At 42.8% G+C, this 16,582-nt stretch overlaps 1 protein-coding gene across 1 annotated transcript in view; it reads right to left on the minus strand.

Annotated features, from left to right (window-relative positions):
* SND1 (staphylococcal nuclease and tudor domain containing 1) overlaps positions 1 to 16,582 on the minus strand; it is a 426,272-nt gene that overhangs the window by 182,853 nt on the left and 226,837 nt on the right. The window contains exon 13 of the mRNA XM_040472057.1: positions 8,567 to 8,677. Within this exon, the coding sequence (XP_040327991.1) occupies positions 8,567 to 8,677 (111 nt within the window). The remainder of the gene's footprint in view (positions 1 to 8,566; positions 8,678 to 16,582) is intronic.

The raw sequence follows: 16,582 nt of genomic DNA on the forward strand, positions 1-16,582 counted from the left end.
TTCTACCAGAAGGAACTGGGGGCAGGGAGAGAAGAGAAGGATACAATAAAGAGGCTGAGCAGATCCTCCTAATATCCTGAGGGAGAAAACTATCTGGAAACACAGCTCTCTCGAAGTAGCCATTTGTGTTGCTTTAAATGCAGATTGATTACTGCTATTTGGATGTTGAGTGCATCATCTTCTCTGAAGAAAGGGAAAAGCTAAATTTCCCCACATTCAGCTGTATCGTCAAATCACTTCCCCACACCAGTTCTTTTCATGCATTTTCCGTTACGGCATCTACTTGTAATAGCAAGTCTACCCTATTCCCCAACAGTGAACCACCCCCCAACTGACATGTGCTGAATCCCACGAACAGCCTCATAACCATGACACCTAACTGCAAAGACAACATGTAGTCGGGTGTATACTCCCAGGGTCAAAAAAGGAAGGACGCCGCTAGGATACTGAGGAGAAAGAACAGCCCCTTTCTCTGTGCTGGCCTCCAACCTGCACAGGCATGACGTAGTGCAGCTGAGTGGGGAGTACAGATCATTCACCTGGCTCCAGCTTTCTAGGATACTCGGGCTAAAAACCCAACGACACCCCGATTACACAATTCTACGATTAAACAGTAAAGAAGGAAACTTTCAATCGAAGCTCTGTTTGTAACAATATTCAGTAGGACCTAGTTTTATTCAACGAGAAATTTTCATTTGTTGAGGTCATTAGATTGAAAGTGAGAAATCTTGGTTTATTTAAAGCTGTACCATTAAACTATCAAAAAGATAAGAACAGAGGCTGGATAGAAGAGATGAATTTCAGGGAAATGCTCTCATGGGAAAATTTAATAGAAATGAGAGATAGAATAAAAGAAGATGTAAGGCAGGCAGTGTTAATAACGGACAGGGAGAAAAGAGGAGGGGCTAAGAAAACAGGAGGAAAAGAGAAGAAATAGGAAAATCGCCATATCCAGAGGTATTATTCAAGTTATTTAATGTCGGTCCCTCTGAGATTACATGCTTTGTAAGGCTTGAGTCTATTATCTTTTTTCTTCATTACTATTATCCCCAATGCCTGGGACCCAGGATATACTCAAGAAAATGAGAATGGAGAGAAGAAATGAATGCAAAGCCATCACATCCAAGATAAACCTGCCTTGAACAACTATTCCCAGGAGAGGAATGATTTGTTTTCTTCGAGAACTGGTTAACTCATATAATCTATACACTGTGATAGGATTTATTAGTTTTAAAATTTCAAAACATACAACTCAACATCAATTTTCTCACTGGATTGGTATAGAGATGAAACTTGATTTTTATTAAGAGATTTAACAAATCGGAACTGTGTCAAACCAGCAGTGCTGAGCTCTTCCATTGCAGAATGCTAAAGCCAGAGGTTTTAACATAGCAATGGAAAGTGCTGGTGAGTTAAGTCTTCACATTTCATTCAGAACCAATACTGTAAATGCCAGTTAAATTAAACATACAGAGAGAAGGGACCTTGTCCAAAAGTTTTGTATTTTTTCCAAGAAACAGCTGAAAATTTCTTTTTTTCACCTATCAAAATTTTGGGGAAAAACTCCTGTAAGTCAGGGAAAAAGTGGAGCTGCTACGGTTAAATCAGGAGTAGGAGACCTGCAGCTCCTGTGGTACCTGCGGTTCTTGTCAGTGGTACTGAAAGCCCTTCGGTGGAGATGCACGGACATTAGTAAGCCCCTCTCAGCCCCCAGTAACTGCATCACCCAGAGAGAATGTTACTTCAGTTTCTCTCTGAAATGGCTAATTGATATTGGCCCAGGAAAGAGCAAGTTCTAGCCTTCTGACCGGTCTGTGATGGCAATGCCAGCACAGATTTCCTAGAGGTTCAAGGAGAGAGAAGTCTGCAACAGGGAGGGAGCTGTCAACCATACTAGGTAAACACAAAAGCTATTCGATAGGATTTTAATCAAGAACTGGTGTTTATGGGGTTTGGAGATTAGACGTGCAGAAGTCAGCAAGGCAGGAGCACTAGCTGTTTTGTTTTCATTTTTGAGGCAAGGGCATGTTGCAAGGTTTGTTCAATGAGAAAAATGAGTCTGTGTGGAGACTGGGGAGACAGGGAGCCCCGGCGGAGCTGCAGCGGGGGCAGGCTGTGCTCGCCTTTCAACGACGGGGACAGCGCCAGGTTTCTAAGTCTGCAGTGTGCCGGGTGAGACAGAGAATACACACCAAAAGATAAGGGAGAGCCTGCCCTTTTTTCTTCTCCCGAGATAACCCTAACCTCATTATGTATGTCCAGAATGAATCTAAATTCATTTAAGTCTGCTCAGACACTAGACTGTTCGATGCAATTGCTTTCCAACAGTCAAGCCAGGGCATCAATTTCTTTTCTGAATATATACATCCTTATGTTGAAATTACAAAACCTTAGAAGTAAAAGGTGCCTTAAAGGAATAAAGTCCCAACACTGAGCTAACATAACTTCTGTGTTTTCCTGCAACAAGCTGCAGATTCTAACAGTTTCTAGGAAATTTTAAAATATTACGTTTTTAAATAAAGTTACTGGTAACTTTATGGGGCGCCTGGGTGGCGCAGTCGGTTAAGCGTCCGACTTCAGCCAGGTCACGATCTCGCGGTCCGTGAGTTCGAGCCCCGCATCAGGCTCTGGGCTGATGGCTCAGAGCCTGGAGCCTGTTTCCGATTCTGTGTCTCCCTCTCTCTCTGCTCCTCCCCCGTTCATGCTCTGTCTCTCTCTGTCCCAAAAATAAATAAACGTTGAAAAAAAAAAAATTTAAAGTTACTGGTAACTTTAGGAGAATGTACACAGATGATATCCTCCGGGTCTGGACATCCGAGGAAAACAAGGCACACAGCCAGGCTTTGATGCGACTCCAAGCATTACCAGCTCATCTTCAGTGCCCATAACAAGCTCAGCAAAACCCCACTTGGAAGACCTCTTAGAACACTAAGGAAATTCACATTCTGGCCCACTTCAAATTAAACTGGATGTGTCATATCAAATACACAAGCTAGAATAGGAGAGAAAATGAGAAGGGTCCCAATAATGACTCAGTATCTTGGAAATACCTCAAAAGGATACGAGACAGATTCTCTGAAGGAGTCAAAAGTCCCACCTTAAGTTTAGAACACCCATCAAGCCAAGTAATTCAGGGAGCCAGCTGAGTGAGAAATACTGAAATAAAATGGGAACAGAAAATATTGGAAAGTCAATATGGGGATGAAAAATTAGGATGGTGCTGAAAAGAAATGATGCATCAGACTCTCAAAGGAGCCCATACGAGGACCCTAATAGGGGGAACCAAGTACAGGAGTGTCAACACAAAGTGTGGGTCAGCTGTATATAAGGTTTTTTTTGTTTCGTTTCGTTTTGTTTTTTTGTTGTTGTTTTAATTAAAAACACGAAGCACACACACTGGAGCTCTTGGAACTCTGGGGGAAAAAATCAACAATTTTTCAATGGAGTCCATGAGAGAAGCGAGGTGGGAGAGTACCAGCAAAATGCCAAAACCTTATCTTGCCAGGACACAAGGTAATGAGGGAGGAGGCAGCCGATGACAGACAACTACAGTGGAAAGGAAGGTGCCTATTGGGATTAGGGGTTTATTCATCCTTTCAACAAAAAAGATGTGCTTTCCTCCAAATATGCCAGGGATCTGAGACATAATGAGGGTTTCCCAAAGGCTGAGAGGCATGTGAATGAAGGGGCCTCAAAGGGTCGGCACACTGAACACAGCTGCCTAAGTGGTGTGAGCCTGTTTCTGGCAGGCAGGTGGACAGGTCTGAAAGCGACAGGCAAACTTCAAACTCTTCTTCCTCTCTCTCTTTCCTGGCTTCCCAGGACGCACATAACACATCACTCCCTGAGCTCCAATCAGATAGTCTGAGGAAGGACGGCAGAATATACCCCCTTGCGGGGGAAGCAGTGGCCACAGAGCCCTGAGAAAGCTCATCAACTCCTGCGCTGCGCTGACCCAAGGAGTCCGCTGAGTTAGCAGGCTGCCCTTTCCCCAAAGCTTACGCTTCTCTAAAAGGATTAATGGCCAAGCACTGCCGTGGAAAGCAAAGTCCAAGGAAGAGCACTGTGCGCCACTGCCAATACCACTAGGGACAGCCCCGGGGACAGGACGCCAGGGGTCAGGGACAAAGTAATCTGTTGGAGTCAACACCCTCGTGGGGAAGGGCTAACATAAAGTACTGGCCTTGCTTCGTTACCTTCGCCCACATATTATTTACCCAACAAGTTCCAGGATGAAAGACTGATAGGAATATAGCAGATGTTACTAATTTGGCCTTTGCTAAAGCATTAGATACAGTACCTCAAGAAATTGGACTTGGGAAATTAATTCAAATTAGCTGGGTTCAGCAGACAATCACCAAAGACTAAAAAGTAGCTGAAGGGTGATAATCAAAAGACAGTTAAGTGACAGTCCATACGGTGAGAGACTCGAGGTCAACACCGAAGCCATTCTTGTTTAGGGGTTCTATTCAGGGCCCAGGAAAGGAGTAAACATCTCACTAATGAGATCTGCAGAGGACACTAAGCAGGGAGGTGGAGGATCTGCATAGACAGGGGCATAAAATTATAAGGCAGAGTTCAACTGGAAAAACAGCTAATCTATCTAGGGGAAAATAACCCTACCCACAGATAATATTCAATGGACAGGCAGGATAAGGGGCAGCAGAAGCATGTAAAACGAGCTCTGACATGCTGTATCGTGACAGAACCAAGTAAGAACTCGAAGGCAACATGGGGAGAGTATCATGGGGGAAGGGAGTGCTTCAAAGCGAAAGCAAACTAAAATAAAGCGGAGTGCCAGAAAACAGCGGGGTCAACTCTACCACTAAAAAGGGGGGAAGGTACGTTCTGCACTGAAACTATTTTTTAATAGCTACAAAACCCCCATTCCCATCTGGCAGGTGTTCCAGTCTTTCTCGGATCTTCATTCACCTCGCTGGGAGTCAGTGTCTAGAAGATGGCACAGGGCTGCCCTCCTGGGACTCACTAACAATACGGCTTTAAAGGAAGACTCACAGTTCACGCTGGCCATTTCTCCTAATTTTTTATGAGGTCTGTACTGCCTTATGGCAGTGCCTCACAGGTTTGGGGAAGTGGTTAATTCCCCTCTGTTTACTCAACCTGCAACACTGCAATGACCCCAAAGCCAGTTTTTCTACCATCAGTCTGAAAGCAATGGCTCAACACAATTATCTCTAGGCTGCTCACTGCTTTAGCAGACAAGCATGTTGTTACATTGATTCCGCTTAAAATGAGTGCTAAAGAGGTTGTTTTCTTCTTAAACCTCAAAGTTAAAAAATTTCACTATCCTCAACACCCAAGAAACAAACAATCCAATTAAAAAATGGGCAGGGTCACGACTAGACATTTCTCCAAAGAAGGCATACACATGGTCAACAGATACATGAAAAGATGCTCAACATTACTTATCATCAGGGAAATGTAAATCAAAACTACAAACTGAGATCATCTTGCACCTGTCAGAATGGCTAAAATCAACAACACAAGAGACAACGGGTATTGGTGAGGGTGTGGAGCAAGGGGAATCCTCCTGCACTGTTGGCGGGAATACAAACTGGTGCAGCCATCCTGGGAAATAGAATGGAAGGTTCCTCAAAAAGTTAAAAACAGAACTACCCTATAATCCAGCAACTATACTACTAGGTATTTACCCAAAGAATACAAAAATACTAGTTCAAAGGGATACATGCACTCTGATGTTTAGAGCAGCATTATCTACAACAGCCAAGTTATGGAAACAGCCCAAGTGTCCAATGATTGATGAATGAAGAAGAAGTGGTGTACAAATACACGATGTAATATTCCTCAGCCATAAAAAAGAATGAAACCTTCCCACTTGCAATGACACGGCGAGAGCTAGAGAGTATTATGCTAAGCGAAATTGGTCAGAGAAAGACAAATACCATAGGATTTTACTCATATGTTGAATTTAAGAAACAAAATAAATGAGCAAAGGGGTGGGGGAAAGAGGGAGGCAAACAAAAAAACAGACTCTTAACTACAGAGACCAAACTGATGGTGAGCAGAGTGGGTGGGTGGGAGGGTGTGTTAAATAGGTGACGGGGATTAAAGAGTACACTTGTGACAAGCACCAAGTGATGTATGGAAGTGTTGAATCACTATATTGTACACTTGAAACTAATATTATACTGTATGTTAACTGAAATTTAAATAAAAACTGAAAATATTTACAACATAATCTGTACAAATGTCACCATCTATGCATACTCATTAAACTAGCATGACATAGCTATTTCCAACAGCGTAAGAAAGCTTGTTAGGGCAGCTGGCTAGCTTAGTTGGTAGAGCATGCGACTCTTGATCTCAGAATTGTGAGTTTAAGCCCCCACATTGGGTATGTATAGCTTACTTTCAAAAAAAAAAAAAAAAAAAAAAAATAAAAAAAAAAAAAAGTAAGGGGCGCCTGGGTGGCGCAGTCGGTTAAGCGTCCGACTTCAGCCAGGTCACGATCTCGCGGTCCGTGAGTTCGAGCCCCGCGTCGGGCTCTGGGCTGATGGCTCAGAGCCTGGAGCCTGTTTCCCATTCTGTGTCTCCCTCTCTCTCTGCCCCTCCCCCGTTCTTTCTCTCCCTCACTCTGTCTCTAAAATAAATAATCGTTAAAAAAAAAATAAAAAAAGTAAAAAAAAAAAAGTAAAAAAAAAAAAAAGTGAAAAGAAACAGAAAGCCTCTTATGGACTCCCTTTCCAGAGCATCTATGCAAATTATTTTCATGTCTATCTATCTGCCTGTCACAAATATTCATTAGTGGCAGAGTGACCCAGGGGCAGAAAACAGGAGTCTAGATCCTACTGTGTTGTTTAGTGCTCTTGCTATGCTAGGAATTCATAAACCTATTTTTCAAGTTACCACTAGGCCTGGCTGAGCCCACCCATAGGCTGAGCACAGACTCACCCTCTGAGTCCCACCAAAGTACAGTGTAATTACTGACCATTTCCTAGAAGAGCTAGGTTATCAAATAGTACTCAGAGATATGAAGCCACATTTCCCCCTATGGGTTCTTTCAGCCAGGCTGCCTTAGTGATAATATAGTCAGGTCAAGGAGGAGGAAGTGAGGAAGGATTAAGAGAAACACCAATTATGGACCATGTATCATGTTATTTTATGCTGGCCATTAAAGTACCTTAAATAACCAAAGATATCGGTGTTTTCACTGAACTCTTTGTGTTCATGAATCAGATTTTAGACAGGGCCTATTGGGAAAAGCCCACAAGAAAGAATCCAAAAAGCCACAACAGTCTGACAGACTGATTTCTTAGCTGACATTCTGTGTGACATTCGACAGATGCTCTATCCATCAGGATGTGACACAGTGTTAGAGGTAAATGTCACATATCAGGGCAATGTTCTGGGCCAAAGAGCAAAAGAAGTGATCTCAATGACGAAGTCTGAAGTATATAGATAACATGTGCCCAAACCCATTCCCCCTCAAACTGTAGAGCACAGCCTGGTAACTACCAAACTTCTAGAACTAAGTAAGTGGCTGAGTGCAGCATACACCTCTTTGAAATATGGCCTATATTTTGTTTGAGACCAAACAGTCTGCTGAACTACCCAAGTCAGTTCACCAAGAGAAGCTCGTTTTTTTTTGTTTTTTTTTTTTTAACGTTTATTTATTTTTGAGACAGAGAGACAGAGCATGAACAGGGGAGGGGCAGAGAGAGAGGGAGACACAGAATCTGAAACAGGCTCCAGGCTCTGAGCTGTCAGCACAGAGCCCGACGCGGGGCTCGAACTCACAGACCGTGAGATCATGACCTGAGCCGAAGTCGGACGCTTAACCGACCAAGCCACCCAGGCGCCCCGAGAAGCTCGTTTTTTGCTCTTTCCTGGGAAATCTGGGAATCACTAAACTACCAGCACCACCCAGTGACAGAAGTCTCTGTGAGTAAGAGCCATAAGCAATGTCACTGGTAAGAAATAACTCTGAGCAGTACGCATGTCCTTGGGGCAACCGGCCACAGGGATCAAGGACAAGAGTAAAATGTCACAAGGCTTCTCAAGTGCTCTCCTGCCAGCTGTCAGAAGTGTGAAACCAAAACTCATTTCCTAATAAATGTTTTCATTTCCTTTGTACATGACAAAAGGTTGAGGGGTGATAAATGGGAGGGGCTGGGGAGCAGAGGTCTCTGGAGGTAAGAACCTGAGGCAAATGTCCTGCACACAGAGGCAGAGATTCATTGTTAGTCCCAGGGAATGACAGGATGGTGGTGGTAAAAATATCTTATACAATTATGTTCTCACCTAGGAGTCATTTTACATCTAAATAAGATCATATCTGATATATGCTTATTTTGCAGATTTAAAAACAACGGAGGCCCACGTAGTACTTCATCAAGGTTACACAGCACATTTCGAGGGTGTCCCTTTTCTTCTGATGGGGAAAAACTGGGATAAAAGCATACTATAAGCTTTCCCAGCATATTGCTTGCCATTACATTCTGCTCAGGGATGGGCAGGATAGTGGGAAAGAAAAAAGTGGGGCTGTGGGTCCCACTGTGTTCACTTTAATAATAACTCATCTCACCTGGCCTCTGCAGCAAGCAGTTCATCGTAGTGCGAGGACCGCTGGTCATCATCCTGCCGGTATCGGATCACTGTGGCTAGGCCTTTGCTGACGAGGGCCTCAGCAATGTTTCTGCAACAGAAAAGATAGGTCAGTGAGCACTAGAGGTACACATGGGGCTCAGTCAACAGAAATAATAACAGTTAGCACCTGGAGGTCTTAACGCATCCTGACACGGGGAGGGAGAAGCCAAGGATTTCAAGACCAGTGAGTTGTTAAGGCTAGAAATCCAAACGAAAGGGAGAATAACAAAGTTCCCTAGCTCAGCATCTTTCTGGTTACTACAGTCAGATGCTATATCAATCCATACATAAGAACCAGCAGAAAATATCTGTAAAAAGCCCACATTAGACAGGGCTATTTACAGAATGTTATAAACAAGCCACTACCCTCAAGAAAAGTCTGCTCTAAAATATCAAGCACACAGATAAAAAACAGAACACATAAAAGCATGACCTAAATTTCTTAAAATCTCCTTTCTAGCCTATAGTATAACTAGAAAATGCCTTATTCCAGCTTGGCAATGTTAGAAAAGTTAGTTTAACATAACACCCCCAGTAATTCTCTTCTCCTCAGAACTCCTGACAGTGGTTCTCCCACTAAAGGGGGCTTCTAGAAGGTAAGGCTATGAATGGATTTGGGAGGGAGGGTTACTGTGGTGGAATGAGAGTCCATTATGAAGAAATGGCACGAGATGGGGGAACAAATAAAGCAAAACATGTAAAATCTGAGATGAGCAGCTTTGGAGCAATACTCCAGATAAAAGTCCTTTTAGGACTACAGGAATATTCTAAGTAGACTCCTGCTTCAAGCAATTCTCGAATGTGTTGAATCCTCTTTTCTTCAGTAGAATACGAGGTGTCACGTGGTTCGTACTCTAACTAGAGCGTACATTGGAAATGACGCTCAGACAACTAATGCGGCAGATCTACCTATTCCTCCCCAAGCTGGAAAGGAACCTTTGATGTGAAGCAAAAACAAGCTGCAAACTGCAAAACCGAATTTTCAAAAATTACCTGTAGCCAGCACTGGAAGACAAGAGGCATGATACTGCTGGGGGAGAGTGGTGGTTATATCTTCCTTTGTGCCTGTCATAGTTACACCAAAGGCCCCACTCAAACCATCTGGTTGACTGCCCTTCAGGGAGGAGGTAGGGTAAGCAATAGGCTACCGTACCATATGCTAGCATTTAGTGTTGTTTGGAAACGTAGTTAACTCTTAACACACCGGTGTTCTTAGAACCTCAGACTCGAGATGCTGGTGACTGGACTAACCACGCTATGTGCATATTTAAGCCACTGAAGGGCTCTCGTCATCGAAACCCAGGAAATTACTTTTTTAAAAGAAGAAGAACAGAATATGTGAGGGTAGAGAAAATAGGAAAAGATGCTATGGCTGATTCTCTCTCATTATGTGCCCCTCTGCTGCCTGTTTATCTACTGCCAGCACGATATTAATATCTCCAAACCGCTGCGGAATTAGCACTTCTCAAAATCCACTCCCACAAAGAGGCTGCTTTGCTGGCCACCCTGTCTCCTGAGTCACTGCAGAAGCGTGCTGGCAAACACTGTCATTATCACAGAGTGGGGTTTGGCTGCATGGAGAATGCCAACAGCCCAGAGTCAGCAGCTGTAGGTATTGCTATATGGTGAGAATTAATTGAGGGTGTTACCAGAAAGCCCCCAGAAGGGCAGGAGGGTGGCTCCACCCACCCACAGGCCAGAGAGGAGAACGGGGACACCCCCACCTGTGGCAGGTTGAGAGGTCTTGGGGATTTGAAATGCCTGAAGAACAAACACCTATTTGTTACTGCATTTTGAACTACAGCGCATTCACGTTTTATAGTCAACACACGGGGTTTGGAGAAGAAAGCTGGAATGACTGAACAGGCAAGAAGAGATTCACACAAATACACTTCTACATGAAGAGATAGAGAAACAAAGCAAAACAGTACAAATGTTTAATGATCCACTTGTGTTACTGCTGTTCAAATCAATTTACAGAACTGAACTTGAGGACCTGCACAGCCAGCAGAGAACCAAGGGCACAAACCTTCCCTTCTGTAACCTATCAGCTAACAGACATTCTTAGATGAACCAGGTAAGGCCCCAGATTCCCACTCCACAACCTGCCCACGACCAGCCTTTCCCCTCTCTCCACAGCTTAGAGGGTTAGTAGCTACATTCTGTTCACTTCTTATCCCTAATTACAGATTTCTCCTGAAGGGACAGTGGTGCTGGTGCTTAGTGAGCAGCAAGGAGAGTAAAAGCACATGAAATAAGAACAGCTGTCATTGTTGGGTATTTACTACAAGCCAAGCATGTGAAAATAAGATCAAATATATTTTTTTCTTGGTGTGTGCTCCCTTGTGAGAATTCATTACACCATCTTACAATTATAAATTGACTGTCTATCTTCCTTTCTAAATTAGGAGGTCTAAGAGGGCAAGGGCTGCATATTTCTGTATCCAAGTGTCTAGTACAATACTTGGCATAGAGTAGGCAGTAAATATTTCCTGAATGAACTTAGTTTACTCAGGATAACTTTTTATTTATTTGTTTGTTTTATCTTTTATTTATTTTTGAGAGACAGAGTAGGAGCAGGGAAGGGGCAGAGAGAGGCAGACACAGAATCCGAAGCAGGCTCCAGGCTCTGAGCTGCCAGCGCAGAGCCTGAAGCAGGGTTTGAACCCACAGGCTGCGAGATCATGACGTGAGCCGAAGTCGGGTGCTTAACTGACTAAGCCACAAAGGCACCCCAGGATAACTTCTTAAATGTGGCAAAATCACATTTAATTTTATTTTAATACCTCCTGAAAATGTTGAGATACCATTTGGATTATCAGAAAAACACCTAATCACTTTGGAAATATAGCCCTGGAAAGTTATTATCCTAAGCATCTATTAGCCACGCTTGCCCTGCATAGAGTTAAGGACAAAAGCTTTCTACGTGCCTTACTAGCTTTTGTCTTTCTCCTCCCCATTATCTAAAATTTGAAATTAAAGAGAATGAGAGGGAGAGAGACAAAAAAATGGAATTAGCCTAGATCCATGTACTTGATGCTCTCATTCACTTCTTTTGGCCACTAATGAAAGGTCCGGAGATTTTCCCCTTGGCCAACGATGGCTCATAACCTGACACTGGTGTATTCATCAGTTGCCCAGTGGAAAAAAGAGAACATTAAATTGTGTGCTATGGCATTAGGCTGCTTTAGACAAATTTATAAGTTCTGCTTTCTTGAGTGTATCAGTAATTCTACTCCAATTACACATGTCTGGCTCGAATGGATAATTCACAATCAGCATACAAAAAGGGACCTAACAGCCTTGGAAGTCTAACAGGAAATCATCTCTCTGTATCAGCTAGAAATACAAGGAATTAGTGCTGGGACTGAAACGCTTCTCCAAACTAAAAGATAAATTTATATTCTGGTAATAGTGAACCATCTCCATCAGGCATGATCGGGTGTTCCTGATACAAACACAAGCAACATAGGCCTCACATACAGGCTTTCTCAAAAGGTCCCCAGGTAGTTGACATCTTCCCTACCCGCTTGTTTCCACAGTAAGCAGGTTGCAAAAAGCTCACGCTTTCCCATTATAAGATACATTTGAAACCACGGGGTACTATATTGTGCCAACATGGTGAACACGTGTTCTAGGCCTACACATGAGAAGAGGATTCTTCAAAAGCAGATTTGAATTACAGTAGTTTATAATTGATCACATTTTGCCTAGCCCCTACCCCAAGACACTGATAAGTCAGATAAGTGTTTAAGAATGTCCCAACTTAGCGGTGTTTATGTGTGTAATTTTGAAACAAACTTACAGAAAAGTTGAACTCGCTGTAACAAAGAAATGCCCTCTGATCCATTTGAGAGTAACCAACCTGTTATACCCTCACCCTCAAAACTTTTAGTGTGCACTTCCTACAAACCAGGATATTTTCCTACAAAGTCAAAACATGAAATGAAAAGAAGGACACATCACTGCCACCTAATCCACAAACTCTACTCAAATTTTGCCAATTATTCCAATGGAATACTTAGTGGGGGGAAAGATCCATGTCTCCTTAGTCTAGAACAGTTCCTTAATCTTTCTTAGGCTACCCCAAGGCCTTAACACTTTTAAAGAGTATAGGTCAGTTATTTTGGTGTGTCCAATATTTCTTTGTGATCAGATACAAGTGATGCAGTTTTGGCAGGAATACCACAGAAGTGATGGATGTACTGTTCCCTTGGCCTCCTATGAAATGTATAATTTACTGACAACGTTCACTTTGATCACTCAATTAGGGTACTGTCTATCAGGTTTCGCCACTGTAGTTACTCATTTTCTCTTTATAATTGATAGGTATTTTTTGAGGAGACCCTTTGAATTATGTAATTTTCATCCCTCAAACTCCCAAGTTATTCATTTGTTTAATTATATCAATACAATGTCATGGAATATCATTTCATTTAAAGTCATAATCCATTACTATCATTATTTGTTGTAATGTTGAAATTATTTCCAATTTGGCCAGTGGGGGCCATGTCAAGCTGGTTTCTGTTTCCTATGGACATGCCTCCACCCCCATCATTCCTTGAGTACTTCCTTGTTTTCTGGTAGAACAACATATTCCAGGCTTATCTTGTATGGTTTTCTGCAGCTCTGAAATTAGCCATTTATCTAAATAGCCTACATTCACATCTTCATTTCTATACATTTATTTCTATATCAATCTATAACTACTGAAAACCATGTGCGGCAGTCATGAAAATGTGCCTCTCGGATCTCTAACTGCAGGAAGTGTAATTGACTGACAGTCCCAGCTGCTGTGCTCTGAAATCCATCACTGTTTCAGCCAAGGCTATGCTTCCCACCAGCTGCTCCTAGACTGAGCACAGCAGATACCAAGGCAGGCCTATTGCTGAGAGATGTGGGACTCCTCTGATGGCAACTCTGGCTTGAGGACTCCTTGTTGGCTTTATGGTAACTCTCTTAGAACTTGGCCAATTAGACTTTTCCAATTCAACCTTCCTTTCTTCGCACTCTTTGCCACGGAGATTAGACCTGCACTGCAGTCTGATGGCACTCCCAGCCTCTTTCAGCTCCCTTCCCATTTTCCCCTCAAAAGGGTCTTCCCCAATTAACCTCTTTCATGTCTAATTCTGTCTTGGCATCAGCTTTTTAGAGAACCTGAACTAATAATACCAGGAGTTTACAAAGATACCAACAATCCTACCCCTAACACTACAGCATTCGTTTTCATTTTCTTCCTTTTCTTCTGACAGCAAGAAACCTGTATTCCATTATCCTTAACAGTTTTACTTATATGAATAACCTTTGCTATATACATACATACATACATACATACATACATACATACATACATACACTGTCTCACACATTCTGTGACTTCCAGGATTTGGTCCTAACAGTAGAACTAATTTAAAGGGAATGCATCAATTGATAAAACAGAACCTGGGTGGGGCACCTGAGTGGCTCAGTGGGTTAAGCACCTGCTCTTGATTTGGGCTCAGGCCATGATCCCAGGATCATGGGATTGAGCCCTACATTGGGCTCTGTGCTGAGCGTGGAGCCTGCTTGGGATTTTCCCTCCCTCTCTCTCTCCCTCTCCCTCATGGGCTCTGTGCTGAGCGTGGAGCCTGCTTGGGATTTTCCCTCCCTCTCTCTCTCCCTCTCCCTCCCTCTCCCTCTCCCTCCCTCTCTTCCTCTCTCCCTCCCCCCTGCATTCTCAGCTCCTTTCCCCCACTCATGCTTTCTCTCTAAAATAAGTTAAAAAGTAATTTTCTTAATGAATAAAACAAAACAAAATCCCCCAAAACAGAACCTGGGTTTACATGGGTAAGTACTTCAAGAGTGGGCATGGACAGTAATACCATTACATACACTTGCTCACATGCATGCATCTGAATAGGAATAACAGATAACTCTCAATGGCTCTGGCTCACAGATCTTCATCTAGCTGTTGGAGCTTAACATTTACCACTTAGAAAACATCTACATTTTATCAGTCACTGAGCTGTCCATGGCGATTGCAAAAGTGGAATATTTTCCTCAAAGCAAACATACACGTGGACACATATCCAGAATAATGTAAGCCTATAAAGAAATGGCTCTACACTATATTCTAGTCAAGGCTAAACAAAGGGTTGAAAGATAATCAACAGCTCAATTCATTTACAAAAGTCACAATGTTGTCAGAGGTTCATATTTCACACACACACACACACACACACACACACACACACACACACACGCACGCGCGCACACACACACACACACACACACACACACACACACACTTTCCATACAATGTTTACAGTAACTTCAAGGCCCTGTAGTCAAATTTCATAAACTGAGCACAACATGCACCCCATGGCTATTCATTGTGAGAACATGGATGCAACAAGACATCAGGCATGTCGCCTGGCCCCCTGTCACCCATGACCCCTCAAAGAGTCCAATGTCTGAAAGCCAAAAAACTGCCTTCACATTCTTTTCATATTCGCTGTACCTCTGCCATAAAGACAGGCTTTCTCATAAGTGCTGGGATGGAGATTCCCGGCTGACAGGGTTCCAATATTGATTTCTAACATACCAGATGGCACATCTCACTTTTCCTCAGCTACATAGGGATGTTCTACTGTGGGGCTGAACCACAGAGAAGTTAAAGGGTGCTGACGTCTTTCTTTGCAAATAGGTAAGAGAAAAGAGGAAGGAGGGAGAGGTCACCACAGTATTTAACACGTAGGCAGAAAGCAGCAAGGATGAGAAATCTGTTTTCTTCAGAATATTAGGTCCACCTTTAATCCTATGGTTGGCTCTCCACTCTAAAAGACAGTGCAGAAGTGGGGAAAATGATTAATGGCTAACAGGCCCAAAAGCCAGGCTCCCTTTAGATCTTCTTTACAAGTTCACACTAAGACCTCTAATATCTATGCCCTTTGAGGCAGGAACCTGACAATTTCAGGCTTGAGATAGACTTAGTTTTTATAGGCTGACAAAATAAGGCTATAAAGGGCAAGAGTGAAATTCTAGATGAGAGGCATCGACAGACAATGGGCAATGAATAGGTCTCTTTTATCATGTTACTGTTTTTCAACCAGGCCTCAAACTAGGAAAAAGTCTTACAGAGCAACAAGTAGCTTCTGAAAACTCGTAAGTAAGTCTCCAATGGATCACACATTGCCCGTTGCACCCACAGTCCTTCATCCTCCAATCTCCAATGACTGAGGTCCCATGAATCTGGAACAATGATGCACCCCACATGCACATTTTTCTTAAAATACATCCAGGAGGCACTTCCCACATAACCAAGCAGCATATGTAGACAGGAGATTCTGTTTTAGAAGCATCAATAATTAGAAACATCTGAGGTGGCACAACATCCTTTATAGATTTACCAAATCTCTCTCCTACCATATTCCCTATTTTTTCACTCCCCCTTTGAACTAATGTAATTCTAAAAATAACTAAAATAGATTTTTTACTCATTTTACTCTCAAAGGCTCCTTTTTCTGTTTTAAAAAGTCCTGTTACCAGGATGACCACCAAAGGACCTGAAGAGTGGCTAGAGACTTTCTCAGAATTCATGACACAAATTGAAAACAAAGAGGAAGATTCAAATGCCTCGATGTCCCTAGACAGGCTTAGCCAGAGATGAGGGTGAAATGAGGAGAAAAGCAGTGGTTACCATGGGCTATATTAAGGTACCTGGAGTCTTAAGATATGACATTCTTGGTCCAGACTCTGAGATCCACCTACCCAGCTGTGGTTATGTGAAACATAAGACACAGCGTGACCCACAGAGAAGCAAGCCAGACTCAAGCACGACCAACTATGGAATGGGACTGACCTGAACACCCTAGAAGCAAATGAAGGAAAACAACTCACTCTTCTGAACAAAACTCTCTGATAAGTTTTAGTTCACATTTAATGAGCATTCAGATTATGTACAGGTTCTAAACAC

Source organism: Herpailurus yagouaroundi, unplaced genomic scaffold, assembly GCF_014898765.1.
Source record: "Herpailurus yagouaroundi ecotype Mexico unplaced genomic scaffold, PumYag 100, whole genome shotgun sequence".
Classification (NCBI taxonomy): domain Eukaryota; kingdom Metazoa; phylum Chordata; class Mammalia; order Carnivora; family Felidae; genus Herpailurus; species Herpailurus yagouaroundi.